The following is a 17,973-nucleotide window of genomic DNA, read 5'->3' on the forward strand; positions in this document are numbered from 1 at the left end:
TGTTCCACAACTCATGGAGGGGGTGGTCTCTATAGAGAAAATGTTGATAATTACAGAAGTTGAGGCTGTGAATCATTCTGTGGCACCAGCTCCCTCCTGGGTACTATTTCCTTGCATCTCTCCCTGGCTTCCCCAGCTCAATTAAGCAACTCGTTTGCTTTCTCATTAGCAAAACTTGTTAGCACTTTGTTCTATTCCCTTGAGTTGCTTAGGAAAAAAGTTTTGCGGGAGGATTTGCTTCACTGGATAGGTCTGGCTCTCATGTTCTGTATGAGATACTGAGGTACCCACGTCCCCCGAACAGGCCATGTGTAACAGTGGCAGTTCAGCAGGGGGTCCAAGCCTCCACTTCTGTGGCCAAAGGGAAGAGGAAGCAAAAAATCTAGACTGGCTAAGGTGAGGGAAGTTCAATGCAACTGCCTCAGATCTAGCTGAGGAGAAAATATTTAAGACCTGTTTTGCACACATTGCTCAAAGATTTCCAGGTGCATTGCATATTGTTGGGCCTCTGAGCAGAGGTTCCTGTGCCTTCTCTCTCCTCTCAATGCACAGAACTTCTACAGACCCTACACGTTGCTACAGCTTTTCAGAGCTCATCAAGAACTTTCATATCTCAGTAGTGCCTCCCCACTCAGGCAAGCTCCTATTTCCTGAGCAAGAGCTTACTCTGTTCCTGGCTTACCCAGAACAGAGACTGACTACATTAGTAGGGAGATTTATAGCCCACATATTTCAGGTGAAGTGGAATCTTGGCTTAAGGTAGAAGCTGAATGAGAACCTCTAAATACTCAAGCACCTGGATTTTTTTTTTTTTTTTTTTTTTTTTACTCAAGGAGTCTTCCAACCTTGAGGTTAAAATATTTTCTACAGTAAAACTCTCCAAACAAAATATCATCTTCTCCTGCTGTTTAAATAATTCCAGCTCTCTCAGGAAATTTTTCAAGTTGATATGAGGAGACTCAGTGGTTTCCTCTATATTGATGTGATCTATGTGAAAATGCTTTACAGTGAATGTTCTGATATTCAATTTAATTTTGCTATTACCTTGTGTGGGGTTTTTTCCCCTCTGATTTCTAAATATCAAACCACATTTGTATCTACAAGTGGTGCAAATGTATTCTCCAATGGATCAGTGCTTTAATCTGTTATTTGTACAGCTTCTACACCCATCCAGTACATGCTTAGGGATTGTGTTCAGTTGAGGTCAGAGTCCATGTACTGATCATAAGGCTTTTATGAAGATGCTGCTGATAGTGATGAGAATGAAAGTGATGATGAAAACCTAAATAAACATATGTAAATGCCACATATAAAAACGATATGTTGGTTGTATACACAATGATAGCAATACTGGTTGTGGTGGTTTAGAGCACTACTTGGCACATCGTGAGTATTTGACAATGATTAAATCCGTGAAAAAATGATAGGGGAGATGGTGAGGGTAGTGGTGATGGTGATTGCTGTGGAGACAGATAGTCGAAGCAGAAGTGATGGCACTGGATTTTTCTCACATTCTGGTAAGGTTAATAATGGAAAAACACTTTTGCAGGGATATGGACTGAGCTGGAGGGCATTATCCTCAGCAAATTAATACAGGAACAGAAAACCAAATACTGCATGCTTTCACTTATAAGTGGGAGCTAAATATTAAGAACACAGGGACACACAGAAGGGAGCAACATGCACTGGAGCCTATTGGAAGGTGGAGAGTGGGAAGAGGGAGAGGATCAGAAAAAAATAACCAGAGCCCAGTATGGTGGCTCACGCCTGTAATCCCAGCACTTTGGGAGGCCGAGGCAGATGGGTCACCTGATCAGGAGTTCATGACCAGCCTGACCAACATGATGAAATCCCATCTTTACTAAAAACACAAAAATTAGCTGCGCATGGTGGCAGGCACCTGTAATCTCAGTTGCTTGGGAGGCTGAGGCAGGAGAATCGCTTGAAGTTGGGAGGCAGAGGTTACAGTGAGCCGAGATCGTGCCATTGCACCCCAGCCTGGGCAACAAAGAGCAAAATTCCATCTCAAAAAAAAAAAAAAAAAAGAAGAAAGAAAAAGAAGGAAAAAAGAAAAAATAAGTAATGTGTACTAGGCTTAATACCTGGGTGATAAAATAATCTGTACGACGAACCCCCACGACACAAGTTTACCTATGTAATAAACCTGCACATGGACTGCACATGTATGAAAATGAAAGTATAACACATCGTTTAAAAAAATGGACAAATAGATTGTTTCCTCCTTTCTGGTCATTTGGCCGATCTTATTAGAATGGAGTGGAGATGCAGCTGATTAAGTCCTTTTGCAAAGCAATTTTTAAGAAGATTAAACTCATTTTTGGAGTGATCAAGTTGTCATTCTCCACGTAGACACAAGGATATATGAGTTGGATTTGTCTCTTTTTATTAAAGTCTATGTGGGACTTGCAAAACTTCTAGTGGCCCAGAGGAGGCAATGCCCCTGGGATTGGATTCTAAGGTCCACAGTGAGGTTTGCAGAATTGAGAAAAGTCATTTGAGAAACAGAGCTGCCCTGCTGCACTTCCATTTGCACAACTTCTTGCCCCAGAGAAGTCCTCACTGAAAGCTTTACACACTTAGCAACTCCAGGGAACATACAGCCAGGAGCCCCTGGGAGGCCCGCATTTCCAGGAATATGAAATATAAGTAGGGGACTGTCTCCGGGTGGAAAGGATGGCGAGGAGAATGCTGTAAGTTGTAATGTCATCAAAACCATCAGGTAATGGGCAGGAGTGGTGTGGAAAAGATGAGAGTAGTCAAAGAAGACAACTGGATGAAGGCTTTGAACTGTGAATGACGCTTGAATGAGGCTTATTAGGATGCGAGAGGAAAACTCAAGTGACATTGGTGTTGATTCCCCTCAAAACCCGTAATCATTTTCCAATAACTTTAGGGAAACATATGTTATCTCTGTTGTAAGAGTCTTAGGAAACAAACTCAGGCTTTTTTTTTTTTTCTTTTCTTTTTGAGAAGAGGAAGCTGAGGTTAAGTAAAAAGTTGCTCAACCTAATGTCCATTGCCCCTGAGTGGCAACCAAATCCCTGACTTCAGAAGAGGCTCCACTGGGCGCGGTGGCTCAAGCCTATAATCCCAGCACTTTGGGAATCCAAGGCGGGTGGATCACGAGGTCAAGAGATCGAGACCATCCTGGCCAACACAGTGAAGCCCCGTCTCTACTAAAAATACAAAAATTAGCCGGGCATGGTGGCACGTGCCTGTGGTCCCAGCTACTCAGGAGGCTGAGGCAGAAGCATCGCATGAACCCAGGAGGCGGAGGTTGCGGTGAGACGAGATTGCGCCACTGCACCACTCTAGCCTGGCGACAGAGCAAGACTCCATTCTAAAAAAAAAAAAAAAAAGAAAAGAAAAGTCTCTCCCTGTTATACCAGACTGCTGGCTTCTTGGCTTCTTCTTGACTTCATGGTTTTTCCTTTTTGAGAATTCCTAGCACATATCCTTTGGGGATCATGTTTTCACCCAGCACAGTGTATCCATTGGGTGAATTATCATCAGGCACCATGGGCCTAGGATTTTACAGTTTTGAAAGATTCTGCGTTTCTTTCATTTTCCATTTTTTTCTTCTTCTAGTCCTTACCAGGATAGTCGAAACACTTTGGTGAGGCTTCCTGAAGGAAGCTTCAACATTCACTTTTGAGAGATGACTTTTCTCCCTTCTGCAAATCCCAATACTGTTGGTTATTTTATCATTGGAAATTATGGAGGGATAGCAATAGGAATTTTCTAGCTCTCATTATTTGATGGTGGAGTAGGGGAGAAAATCACTGAGTCACTGGAGCACCGTATTATAACATAGAAAGGGTTTAAACTGGGACTAGGAGCCTTGGTTTCTAGTCCCAGCCCTGTTACCAACAGACTAGAATATGGGGACAACCATTTCTGCTTTTGGGGCTTCAGTTCCTCTAGTGTGAAGTGAGGAACATTGATTAGATAATGTCTCAAGTTCCTTTCAAGTGCTCAGATTTTCTGAATAGAGAAGAAGCTCCAAGTAATTTATGTTCTGTCTTTACCCCTTGTTCCTAGGAATTATGGTTCACGTCAATCATACCTGGATCCAGAGTTTTATCCTTGCTGGTTTCACTACCACTGGGACCCTACAACCTCTTGCCTTCTTGGGGACCCTGTGCATCTATCTCCTCACTCTTGCAGGGAACATTCTCATCATTGTCCTGGTACAGTTAGATTCTGGGTTGTCCACGCCCATGTACTTCTTTCTCAGTGTCCTCTCTTTTGTAGAGGTGTGGTATGTCAGCACCACAGTGCCCACGCTGCTGCATACCTTGCTCCATGGGTGTTCACCCATCTTACCAGCTGTATGCTTTATTCAGCTGTTTGTCTTTCATTCCTTAGGCATGACTGAGTGCTACCTGTTGGGTGTCATGGCACTGGATCGCTACCTGGCCATCTGCCACCCACTCCACTACCACGGACTCATGAGCAGACAGGTACAGTTAGGACTAGCTGGAGCCACTTGGGTGGCTGGCTTCTCAGCTGCGCTTGTGCCAGCCACCCTCACTGCCACTCTACCCTTATGCTTGAAAGAGGTGGCCCATTACTTTTGTGACTTGGCACCACTAATGCGGTTGGCATGTGTGGACACCAGCTGGCATGCTAGGGCCCATGGCACAGTGATTGGTGTGGCCACTGGTTGCAACTTTGTGCTCATTTTGGGGCTCTATGGAGGTATCCTGAATGCTGTGCTGAAGCTACCCTCAGCTACCAGTCGTGCCAAGGCCTTCTCCACTTGTTCCTCCCACGTGACTGTGGTGGCACTATTCTATGCTTCTGCCTTCACAGTATATGTGGGCTCATCTGGAAGTCGACCTGAGGGCACAGACAAGCTTATTTCCTTGGTGTATGCCCTTGTTACCCCTTTCCTCAATCCTATCATCTATAGCCTTCGCAACAAGGAAGTGAAGGAGGCTTTTAGAAGGGTCGTTGACAGGATCAGAACGATTTTAAGGGAACCTCAATGATCTAATTTGTCATAGCCCTGCTTGTTGGTAATTGTGAGGATCAGCCGGATGGTTTGTGAATCATGTGTTCAGAGTCAAAGAAAACACCAGTACAGGAATCAAATAGATCCATAGTCAAGTGTGCTGCACACTCCGTGCCTGAATTGGTCAAAGTTGGAAGAGGTAAAGAGAAAGGGGTTATGGTCTCTGATTATCCCATTCTAATGGGAAAGAAGTGCCACAAAAAAAAAAAAAAAAAAAAAAAACAGGGATGTGAAACAAGTGGTTACACTGTATTTATGACGTAGAGACACAGTGCAATACTGAAAGAAAGAAGACAAACTGAAGCTAGGAGTGGCAGGTTTAGTCAAGATAAAATTCCCAGAGAAAGGTAACAAGGTGGAAAACTAGGTTGTCAAAAAGAAGTCTAAAATTTTAGCTTGTATAAAGTTGTAGATGTAGATCCGTGAGCCATGAGCAGAATGCTTATCAGTTTATGGCATCCAGGGATTCTGGGTTATGATGTGACCAAAGCTTGCTTGCTGGAGAAAAAAACTGAAGTCCTGATCACTGTTCTTTTCCCTCCAGCTCCTCTATTGCTTCCTCTGCTGAGCAGAGTAATCCCCCATTCCTTAATGGTGTGTGAACTGGGGGGCAAGCACCTGCTCGAGTATGGTGTACAAATTAGTGAGAAAAATAGGACCAGATCTTGGCAGAGACTAAGTATTGGCTAATCTTGAATACTTTTTCGTTTTCTTCATTCTTACAGATCTTATTGCTTTATTTTCTGTATGTCTATACTATGCCAGAAATAGTGACAGCTGCCCTCGTTTTTCAAAAATTTAATCTTTATAATATCCCTCTGAAGAAGGAAAAATATCCCAGTATTTAAATAATAAAATTAGGAAGATTATTGAATTTTCAGTAGAGAGAGACAAATTTAACCCTAAATCAACTCCAGCTGACCAAGTGACCCTCCTCAGCCTCTTTCTCTCTGTCTGCAAAATGAAAGGCTGGCAGTGGAAAAGTACTCATATTTCTCTCAGCTTAGGGAGTTTTGATTCTATGCTTATAGCACTTGTTAAGGAAAGCAGGATCTGACCGAGGTCCAGATGCCTAAGATATGAATTTCCAGAGCAGAGATGGACAGGTGTTGGTACAAATTCAGGTGTTGCCATTTTTGTCTCTGTGATTCTGGGCAAAAAACATAAGCTCTCTCTGATGCCAGATTTGTTTTCCCTTAAAAAAAAAAACTGACATCAAAATGTTCCAAAGTTAAATAACACATAGTAAGTATTTCATAAACAAGTTAGTCTCAGTATCCCAGAATCAGGACAGGGTTACAGCCTGTGTGGACTTTGAAGCCTATCTGCCTGTGTTCACACATCAATTCCACCGTTACTTGCTGTGTGACCATATGGAGTACACTTCCTCTACCTCAGTTTCCTTATATGCAAAATGGGGAAATAAAAAAATATGAAGCATATAAATATTAATCATTATTACTTCAAAGTTTTCCACATAAATGTCTTCAGTCGGGATTTATTTCTTTGATAATGCTTAGGTTTTACACAGGCATCTTCTTTTGACCTAAGGGTCCAAATTTATCTTTCTGTACACCGAGGAGTAGTCCCTGCTTTCAAGATGTCTATGCTGTTTCTCCAAATACAAGATGCAAAACCCTCTTCTGCTGACAGGCTGATCTACTGCTTTTAGGCTCCTTTTCTCTCCTTCTTCCCTCACTTCACTCAGATGACTCTTTTGCAGGAACTATTTCGGGCTCAACAGAAACTCTTCTTTCCCTGAGGTGGCAGCACTAGAGGATGCCTCAAATTGAAATGGCTTAGATCACGTTACTTAAGAGGTCATTGTGGTAATAATTACTAAAACCATTATAACAATTATTATTAATTGCTAATATCTGTGGGGTGCATACTGTGCAGAGAACATGAGGGACTTGCCATCCTGTAGTGAAGACGTAAGTAGTCATCTAACAACTCCAAGTGGCATATATCTATTAATTTGTACTATAGGGCTTGGTATCCACTCATATTTGGACCAAAGAATAAATGAATAAGCAAACTCTTAAGAGTCAAATGGGTGTGATAGAGATTGATGCCCTGCTGAAACTCCACCAGAAGTTTTTTTTTTTTTCTTCAGATCCATTTACAGCTGCAAACTCCCCTTGCCTTTCATTATGCACTTTTTTTTTCTCTTGAGACCTCCTTATGTATTTCCTTTAGAATATAAAGCTCAGGTCGTCTTTAGCACAGAGCTTCTCAACAGATACAAATAACAAATGTGCTGAGTTACCCTGCCCCTAACACACACCCTATGAGTGGTCAGATAGGGTCTATGGGAATGGAAGTCCTTGGACTCATTTCTTCCAGCAGAAAGTGACCTTGCTGTTCACCTCAGTGTGTCCTACAGATACCGTCCCTTTTATAAGTGCTATGATATGAAAATAAAAGTTTAAGAAGTAGTGCCTTATTGTGACATATTGTGGTAAGTGCCCAAGATAAAGTCCAACTTTTGACCAATTCTTTGTCCAACTTTTGACAATTGGATATTGACTCTAACAAGATAGGCAATAAGAAGCAGTCAGATCTAAAAGGCAGCATAATCAGACCATTAAAACTCGGTACTAGCATCAAGGCTAACATTCTAGCTTATAGGACATTTAAATTCAAGTACATCAGAAAACAAACTGAAATTCTATCAATGTACCCTCGGATGTCAGATATGAACAACATCTGTGAGCAAACAAGGACATGTGACCTTGGGATCTATCACTTCATTTACATAGTTATTTTGTTTTTAAAGTTTATTTGCTTCAATAAATAATACCTCTAAAGGGTTCAAAAATTCATTGTGTGTGAAGTTAAAATTTTTACTTATGTTTAAAAAAAAATATTTAAAAAAAATCAGGTGATTTGAGGACCCATCTCCTCCCACTCTATGTAATAAATATCTAAAGGGAAGCAACAGTGTTATATGCATCATTTTCTACAGTTCTTAGGATAAAGTCTGGGGCATAAAAGATGTTTCAAAAATGTATTAAATACATAGATAAGCAAATTATTGTGAATTCCCCTATTTCTTACATTACATTAGTTGCATATCATATCATTTTTTCCTAACATGTAAAGCATGTTTTAAAAAGATAATGATTTACATAGCACATTAAATGTTTAGTTAAATAGTTACTTCAAAAATTATTCCTCTATTCATTTCTAAATTCCAATAGGCATATGTTGTTTTTCCAACTAGTAGCAATGATACTATGAATTTTTGAACATGCTGAATACGACTTTTTTCACTTAAGTTTTTAACAAATAATTTTAGATCTCATCTTTCTCCTCAAATAATGAATCGCTTGATGAAGGTATCAGTGTAACCACAGAACCAGTTCAATCTGGTTTAACTTTGTCAGTAACAAAATACAACAAAATGGTGACTTGATTTTTACTTGCAGTAGACCCTCAGGTTGTAATTAACCCAAACATGCCCAGATGAACTAAGTGTACCAGATTTGTGACCTTGGAGCCAACCAGAACAAAAAAACTAAACAACATGTGGAACCTAAGTATTTAGACCAAAGAATAGTGATCAAATTAAAAAGGAAGGGAGGAACGGTTTTGCTGCAGCCCAGTCATAAAAATCAAGGATCCTGCATAACCTCTTCTCAGGAACCAATCAGATAATGCTTTGTTGCATTTTCCTATCTCCCTCTTAGTTGCTCTCTGCCTATAAAACTTGTGCTCAGACCTCAGTTCAGGGAGACAGATTTGAACATTGCCTCCTGCCTCCTCGCTGATCAACCTTGAAATAAGGCCTTTTCTTTCTTAAGAACTGGTGTCATGGTATTGGCTTCTAAGCCCATGTGGCAGTGAGCCATTGCACAATAATACCAAAACTTGTCATTTTGCTCACTCTATTTCTGATACAGAATAAATGCCAAGTAAGCACTCTTTATCAACAAGTGGTGATGTAAAAGAGAAGAAACAATGCTCTTGGCTAGGCAAGAACTAAACTTGGAAGCTTCAATCATTTAGTATTCATATCCGCACTAACTGATTCTAGATAATGTTTATAATTCATATATATATATATATATATAAACATGGCTAGCCAGTTTTCCCAACACCATTTATTATATATATATAATTACATTTTAGGTTTTGGGGTACATGTGAAGAACATGCAGGATTGTTGCATAGGTACATACATGGCAATGTGGTTTGCTGCCTTCCTCCCCATCACCTATATCTGGCATTTCTCCCCATGTTATCCCTCCCCAACTCCCAACCGCCACTGTCCCTCCCCTAGTTCCCCCTGACAGACCTCAGTGTGTGATGCTCCCCTCCCTGTGTCCATATGTTCTCATTGTCCAACACCCACCTATGAGTGAGAACATGTGGTGTTTGATTTTCTGTTCTTGTGTCAGTTTGCTGACAATGATGGTTTCCAGGTTTCATCCATGTCCCTACAAAGGACACGAACTCGTCGTTTTTTATGGCTGCATAGTATTCCATTGTGTATATGTGCCACATTTTCCCTGTCCAGTCTATCATCGATGGGCATTTGGGTTGGTTCCAAGTCTTTGCTATTGTAAACAGTGTTGCAGTGAACATTTGTGTGCATGCGTCCTTATAACAGAACGATTTACAATTCTTTGCTATTGTAAACTGTGCCGTGTGTCTTTATAATAGAATGATTCATAATCCTTTGGGCATATACCCAGTAGTGGGATTGCTGAGTCAAATGGAATTTCTATTTCTAGGTTCTTGAGGAATCGCCACACTGACTTCCACAATGGTTGAACTAGTTTACACTCCGACCAGCAGTGTAAGAGTGTTCCTATTTCTCCACATCCTCTCCAGCATCTGTTGTCTCCAGATTTTTTAATGATCACCATTCTAACTGGTGTGAGATGGTATCTCAATATGGTTTTGATTTGCATTTCTCTAATGGCCAGTGACTGATGAGCATTTTTTCATATGTTTCTTAGCCTCAAATATGTCTTCTTTTGAAAAGTGTCTGTTCATATACTTTGCCCACTTTTGGGTTTTTTTCTTTCTTGTAAATCTGTTTTAGTTCTTTGTAGATTCTGGATATTGGCCCTTTGTCAATGGGTAGATTGCAAAAATTTTTTCACATTCTGTTGGTTGACAGTTCACTCTAATGATTGTTTCTTTTGCTATACAGAACTCTGGAGTTTAATTAGGTCCCATTTGTCTATTTTGGCTTTTGTTGCCAATGCTTTTGGTGTTTTAGTCATGAAGTCACTGGCTATGCCTATGTCCTGAATGGTATTGCCTAGGTTTTCTTCTAGGGTTTTTATGGTGTTAGGTCTTATATTTAAATCTTTAATCCATCTGGAGTTAATTTTAGTGTAAGGTATAAGGAAGTCCAGTTTCTGTTTTCTGCACATGGCTAGCCAGTTTTCTGAACACCATTTATTCAACAGGGAATCCTTTCCCCAATGCTTGTTTTTGTCAGGTGTGTCAAAGATCAGATGGTTGTAGATGTGTGGCATTGCCTCTGAGGCCTCTGTTCTGTTCCATTGGTCTATATCTCTATTATTGTATCAGTACCATGCTGTTTTGATTACTGTAGCCTTGTAGTACAGTTTGAAGTCAGGCAGCATGATGCCTCCAGCTTTTTTCTTTTTTCTTAAAATTGTCTTGGCTATGCAGGCTCTCTTTCAGTTCCATAAGAACTTTAAGGTAGTTTTTTTCCAGTTCTGTGAAGGTCATTGGTAGCTTGATGGGGATAGTGTTGAATCTGTAAATTACTTTGGACAATATGGCTGTTTTCACAATATTGATTCTTCCTAACCATGAGCATGGGATGTTTTTCCATCTGTTTGTGTCCTCTCTTATTTCGTTGAGCAGTGGTTTGTAGTTCTCCTTGAAGAGGTCCTTTACATTGTTTGTTAGTTGTAGTCCTAGGTATTTTATTCTCTTTGTGGCAATTGTGAATGGCAGTTCGTTCTTGATTTGGCTCTCTTTAAGTGTCTTATTGGTGTATAGGAATGCTTGTGATTTTTGCACATTGATTTTGCATCCTGAGACTTTGCTGAAGTCGCTTATCAGTTTCAGGAGATTTTGGGCTGAGACAATGGGGTCTTCTAAATATACAATCATGTTGTCTGCAAATAGAGACAATTTGACTTCCTCCTTTCCTATTTGAATACCCTTTATTTCTTTTTCTTGTCTAATTGCTCTGGCTAGAACTTCTAATACTATATTGAATAGGAGTGGTGAGAGAGGGCATCCTTGTCTAGTGCAAGATTTCAAATGGAATGCTTCCAGTTTTTGGATTATGGCCATTCTTACATGAGTAAGGTGGCATCTCATGGTTTTAACTTGCATTTCCCTGATAATTAGATATTGAGCATTGTTTTCACATATGTGTTGGTTGTTTGTATACCTTCTTTTGAGAATTGTCTATTCCTGTCCTTTGCTCACTTTTTGATAAGATTATTTGCTTGAGTTCCTTATAGATTATGGATATTAGTCTTTCACTGGATGAATAGTTTGTGAATATTTTCTTCCACTCTGCATGGTGTCTGTTTACTCTGCTGATTTTTTCTATTGCTGTGCAGGACTTTTTAGTTTCATTAATTTATTTTTGTTTTTGTTGCATTTGCTTTTGGGATCTTAGTCATAACCGTGAGATTTAGAGAGGACAACATCCAACACAAGATTAAGAGGAGGGTTTCCAAAGTCCAAAATAATTATTATATGGCCCTTTAAGAAAAAGTTGGCCTGCCCCTGCCCTAAAGTATTTATTATTATCCTGTATAGACTGGTAAACTTCATACTGATTAAATTATAATCTTAGGACAAATTATATTCTCAGGACAAATTAATAAGTGGTGACATATTATTTTTATGTTAGCTTCCAACTTGGCATCTCCCCACTGATGAGTGTGAATTCTGAACAGCATCCTTAGGTACTTTGCACAATGTTTCTCCTAGCTCTATGTAGTTATTTCTAAATCTCTTAATTTTTATTTCACTCTCTCTGCATGCTCCCAGTCCTAAGACCGTATCCTGGATACACTTTGAGAAGAAAAAGAAAAATGTGGCTTGGATGAGAGTATTGTTAGGAGAATTTATAGGTAGATGGGTAACTTTTCCTCAAGAATGTTTATTTAAAAATGACTTTGAAGATAAGTATCTAGGAGTCTGTCACAGTAGTCTCTACTTAATCAACAGTAATACCCAAAAGTTTTACTAATAACCCAGAAGGGAACCTAGATACTTGTCAAATTTTATTTAACACGAAATGACTTAATACATAAGAGGGAGATAACAGAATAAAAATCTAAAAATACCTTAAAGCCCTAGGAAAATATACTGAATTTCACAAGATGAACTCTAATGGAAGCAGAAAAGGGTTTTATATTTGGTTATCAAAGGAAAAAAAGTAAGTATTGTGTCCATAAAAAACTCTTGGAAGAAGTATAGAAAGAGTAAAATGTAGTTTAAATATATTCTTTAAATGAATTGAATATGTTTTCTATGAAAAACACCAGGTTAGACAATAAGTATGTAGCACTGAACATGCAAATATTGAACAAAGATGGCCTTTGCCCTCGAAAAGCTTACAGTTCAGTTTGAAAGATAGATATTGTTGGAAACTTAGGTTGATTCTATATCATGGCTATTGTGAATACTGCCACAGTAAACACAAGAGTGCACATATCTCTTTGATATATTGATTTTATTTATTATGGATATATAGCCAATAGGGGGGTTGCTGAATCATATATCAGTTTTATTTTTCATATTTTGGGGTCTGTCAACAAATAAAGCAAATGTGGTATATATATGCAATAGAATAGCTTTCAGCCATAAAAAAGGAATGAAATCCTGTGATTTGTGGCAACATGAATGAACCTGGAGGGCATGATATTATGTGAAATGAGCCAAGTATGGAAAGACAAATATCACATATATTACTCCTATATGGAATCTAAAGAAATTGATCTCATATAAGTAGACAATAGAATGTGGTTACCAGAGGATGGAGGAGAAAAGGGGAGGAGGAAAGATGGGAAGCTGGTTAAAAGGTATGAAATTACAATTAGATAGGAGGAAGAGGTTCTGGTATTCTATTGCACAGTAGGGTGACTATGGTTAACAATATTGTATTGCATATTTCAAAGTAGCTAGAAGAAATGGTTTTGGATGGATTCACCATAGAAAAAAACGTTAAAAATGTGAGAAGACAGATAGGCTGAATATCCTGATTTGATATTACACAATGTATATATGCATCAATACATCACACTGTACCCTGTAAATATGTACAATTATTATGTGTCAATGAAAAATAAAACAAATGAAAGATGCATATTCAATGAATTATTAGAAATGGGATGAATTTGCCGGGCGCGGTGGCTGACACCTGTAATCCCAGCACTTTGGGAGGCCGAGGCGGGTGGATCACGAGGTCAAGGGATCGAGACCATCCCAGTCAACATAGTGAAACCCCGTCTCTACTAAAAATACAAAAAATTAGCTGGGCATGGTGGTGCGTGCCTGTAATCCCAGCTACTCAGGAGGCTGAGGCAGGAGAATTGCCTGAACCCAGGAGGCGGAGGTTGCGGTGAGCCGAGATCGCACCATTGCACTCCAGCCTGGGTAACAAGAGCAAAACTCTGTCTCAAAAAAAAAAAAAAAAAGAAAAAAATGAAAAAAGAAATGGGATGAATTCAGAAATACACAGTGTTCTGAAAAATTATAACAGAAGAATCTGGCCTATCCTGATGTGAATGTTGTGTACATATGTGTGGGTAGAGAGGGTTAGAGGAGTCAGAGTAGCCTTTTCTTAATTAATGCATCCAACAAATAAGTATTGTATATCTACTTTGTGCAAAAAGATAATAGGAATTGAATGATGGTGTTGAAAAAATACAGTTCCTATCTTCATTGACCTTATAATTTATTGGTGAAAATACAGAAATAAACATACAAATATATAATTAAAATCTGTGCTGGTGTTACAAAAAGGATGACCAGGAAGCAATGGATAGAATAAGGGTTGGAAGGCAGAATATTTAGACAGAGTGGTCAATAAGACTTCTTCAAAGAGATGATGTTGGAATGGATACCAGAAGGATAAGTAGGTGTTACTTGGTGAAAGAGACCCAAGAACAGGAAGGGAAATGTGTTCTAGGAGTGGTCAAGCAGAGTGGAGTGTGATTTTAAAACCTAGGGTATTAGCTTATTTCTGTTTTTGAATGACATATCTTTAGCCTTGTTGTTCATTTCAGAGAGTGAAACAGTGATGAACTGGTCTAAGAATGAGGGATCAGTATGCTGAGGGCACTTCCACATACATGTAGACGAGTTGGAGGCCATTTAGCTGGAAGAAAATTCATCAAGGCAGGGCATGAAAGCTGGGTTCTAGTATTGGCAGAACATTGTGTTATGTTGGATCCAGAGAGTTGCCATAGAACCAATGAGGGAAAGTGACAAGGAGATGGATTTCATTCATGAAAACTAAATTTTGAACAACCCAGAGTTACATGTTTATTGTGATTGTTTTGTAATACAGTTAATTCAATAGGGAACATTGTCAATTAATGTTAAAAACACTAAAAAGGAAAAGAGTGTGATTGGTAGGAGGGAAAGAGACTTAAAGTTAATGGGTCACCTGCTATGTACAAGACTGTATTTTGCCCCTTATGTATTTTATCTGAAAAAAACCACACAACCTAGCTCATGATGTTCTCAGAGAATAGCAACATCAGACAAAGTCACCCTGACCATAATGAAGTGAGAGGGGAAAAAATTACCACTTAGTAATCCTGTCTAATTACATACAACACTGTACAGTCAGAAAAATCTATTTATTCACCTAGCTAAATTGACTGATATCATCTTTCTCAATTACAGCTTTAGTCTACTTTAATGAATAAGATTCATTAAGATACCTAGTCATGGAATTATTTCTAGTAATTCATAGGACCAAATCCAGAGCAAGCTTAGCTTTCTTGAACCCTTCCTCCTCACCTAAAATTGCCTAATGTGAGCCCACATCCTGTAATAATTCCCATCTAACACTCTGTTACAGAAATGTCCCACAGCTCCAGTGGTGTGTGATTACCTACATTGTAGTGAGTCAATAAACCTAATTTTGTTGATTATGGGTATGTTCCTTTCTTTTGCTGGAATGCTTTGTCCTGTCATGTAATTCTCAAAGCAACCCAATATATGTTCAGTTTAAAGGTGAAGAAAATAAGGCTGTGAGATGCTAAGTCACTTAGACAAAGTTAATTATTTGGAGTAGTTTTCAAACATGTATTCTACAACTGCTACATGAAGTGGGAAATGTAAGCTAACACACTTTAAAACTGTTAGTGTTTGCAGTTTATCTTAACTCTCACAGCACACATTTATACATAATAAAATACTGGTTCAAATAAATACATGACTGCCTGAAGGTACATAGATAGAGTAGTAGTTAAGAGCACAGACCTTAAAACACGTGCCACTTTATGGTAATGTGACCTTGGTTATGATCCTTTGACTACTAGGAACATTTCTGAGGCAGTGGAGCTTAGAGGTGATGATAATGGATTCTGGGGTCTGAGTGATTTGGTTTACAATTCTGTACGGCACTTGAGTGACCTTGGACACTTGATTAAACTCTCTGGGCTTCAGTTTTCTCAAATGTGAAATGGGAATAACAATCATACCAACCTCATAGAGTAATTGTGAGGACTGTATTAGTACATACATTGTGCTTAGAACAATATGCGTTGCTTAGCAAATGCTCAGGTAAACAGGTCTTTCATTGGAGCTACAATTCAAATTAAAGTTTCTGAAGCTCCACAACCCCAGTGTGTGTGTGTGTGTGTGTGTGTGTGTGTGTGTGTGTTTGTTTTAAAAACAGGCAGCTCTTATCAGCTTCTCAAAGGAAGAATAATAATATTAGGTGGGATTCAGCACATTATCAGAAAAAGTAATTGGCTGATGAAGGGAAATAGTCTCTTTGTATTTCTGAAGTGAGTCAAGAAATGTGAAAGTGCATGAGTTTATGAGAATGGTGGGAAGATTAGGGTCACGTTTCCAGAACCAGAGGTCAAGAGTCTAGGTTCAGAAGTCACTAACGATGAGGGACTAGAAGTGGCAAGGGAGGGTGATGAGATAGCAAACATTTGGGAAAGACTTCTCTGAGCCCACTTCTGCAGGTGAGAGGTAAATTTGGATTCCCAGGAGTCTCCCCTGAGCTAGATTCTCACCTGCCTCTGGCTTCCCTCTGCCACTTGTGGCAAAAATGATCAGTGTTAACTCTGGGGACTCTCCCTCAGGAGGATGATATTTGCTGTAAAGAAGAAAAGGCTCATAGATCCAGTTTCCATCTCCCACACATATACTGATCCAGGCAAGATCAGAGCAGATGCTGAATGATGATCGGTGGTTGGTAGGTGATCTGGGGAGCACATTAACTGTATTGATCAGGGATTGGAAAGGTGGCACACAATAAGGGATTTGAAAACATACTACTTGGAAATATAACAATTGATTTAGTGAAAATGTGACTTAAGTAACTGGGACTTGAAATAATTCGATTTTGATCATCTTAGAGTATTAAGATTTGGAAGAGACTTTAAAGGCCATCTTGTCCACCATTCCCTCCATTTGATCCGTCATTTATTCTACAACCAAGAGATTAGCAATCATTGACTTTTAAAATGTTGACAGACAAGAAATTGCCTTGGGTGCTGTCACAGATTGGTCAAGTGCTGACACAGATGGTAGAAAGTAGAGGTTTCTAAAACAATTTTCATGAAATAGAGGCTGTGACTGAGAACGCCGAATGAGGTATAGACAGTCACCAATGAATGATGATTCTAGTTACAGTTTTTCTACTTTACAATGGTGTGAAAGCAATATACATTCAACAGATTAATACATGAGATATTCAATACTTTATTATAAAATAGGTTTTGCGTTAGATGATTCTGCCCAACTGTAGGCTAATGCAAGGGTTTCTAGCACATATAAGGGACGCTAGGCTAGCATATGAAGTTTGGGTATATTACATGCATTTTCAACTTATTTTTATTATGATAGGTTTCTTGGGCTGTAACCTCATTGTTAAGTTAAGGAGCATTTATATTGTATTCTCTCAGGAGAAACTGCATTTGAAAATGCTTAACCTAGAGAAAACCTTACACAGATTTTCTGTTTGGAAGATTACAGACATTTGGTCATGCAATAATTTGGAGTCCAGAGGCCTTTAGGTTGCTCCTGAAATTATTACATTTGCTAGACCTTACTTGATCTATACATACAGTTGGCTTCAGAAAAGCTAACTTGCATAAAGGGGAAACATTACCGATAACAGTTCCTTACACATACATGATGATCCAAACTATTTCTTGAGTTTAATTTCTCTGAGTCAGTGGGAGTAATGATGGGTCTTTCAACAAAATTAGGGAAAGTTGAGGCCAGACTAAATTTGGGATGCTAACTTTATTGGAATACTGCAAGCTTTGAACTGCTAAGAAGACAACAAAAAGGATGCATTCAGGTGCAGTAGAGAAAATGTAACTTAAATTTAGGCTAGAATAAAACATTAATTGAGTTCACAATTATATACTTATTGTCCTAGGCATTAGCAGGGAAATACATAATAATTAATGAAGTACTACATTTATTCTCAAAGATCTTAACAATTTATGGGGAAGACAGACCTAAAAAGGTAGCAACATGATAAATGTAAATATGAATGAGGGCATAGAAAAGGAATAAATAATTCTTTTTTTCTGAGGAATTCAGCGGAAGAATATTTAAGGAGTTAAGATTTGATCTGATTTTGAAGGCTAAGAAGAAGTTCCCAGATGGAGAAGAGAGATGACCTAGAAGCAAATGAAATGTAATGAAGCAAGAATTTCTTTTTTAACATATCTGTCTCCTGTAATTGGAGAGGTGAATATACAGTCTCTTTAGGT

General features: G+C 38.9%; 2 protein-coding genes across 5 annotated transcripts in view; both read left to right on the plus strand.

Annotated features, from left to right (window-relative positions):
• The window catches only part of LOC101044324 (olfactory receptor 10C1-like), a 37,768-nt gene extending 20,046 nt beyond the window's left edge, over positions 1 to 17,722 (plus strand). Inside the window, exon 1 of the mRNA XM_074390001.1 lies at positions 1 to 17,722. This exon is cut by the window's left edge and continues 20,046 nt beyond it. Coding sequence (XP_074246102.1) covers positions 4,035 to 5,015 — 981 coding nt within the window. The 5' untranslated portion in view covers positions 1 to 4,034 and the 3' untranslated portion in view covers positions 5,016 to 17,722.
• Positions 1 to 17,973, plus strand: part of SPTA1 (spectrin alpha, erythrocytic 1) — a 191,191-nt gene that overhangs the window by 21,463 nt on the left and 151,755 nt on the right. The window lies entirely within an intron of this gene.

Source organism: Saimiri boliviensis, chromosome 19 (genome assembly GCF_048565385.1).
Source record: "Saimiri boliviensis isolate mSaiBol1 chromosome 19, mSaiBol1.pri, whole genome shotgun sequence".
NCBI classification, from domain to species: domain Eukaryota; kingdom Metazoa; phylum Chordata; class Mammalia; order Primates; family Cebidae; genus Saimiri; species Saimiri boliviensis.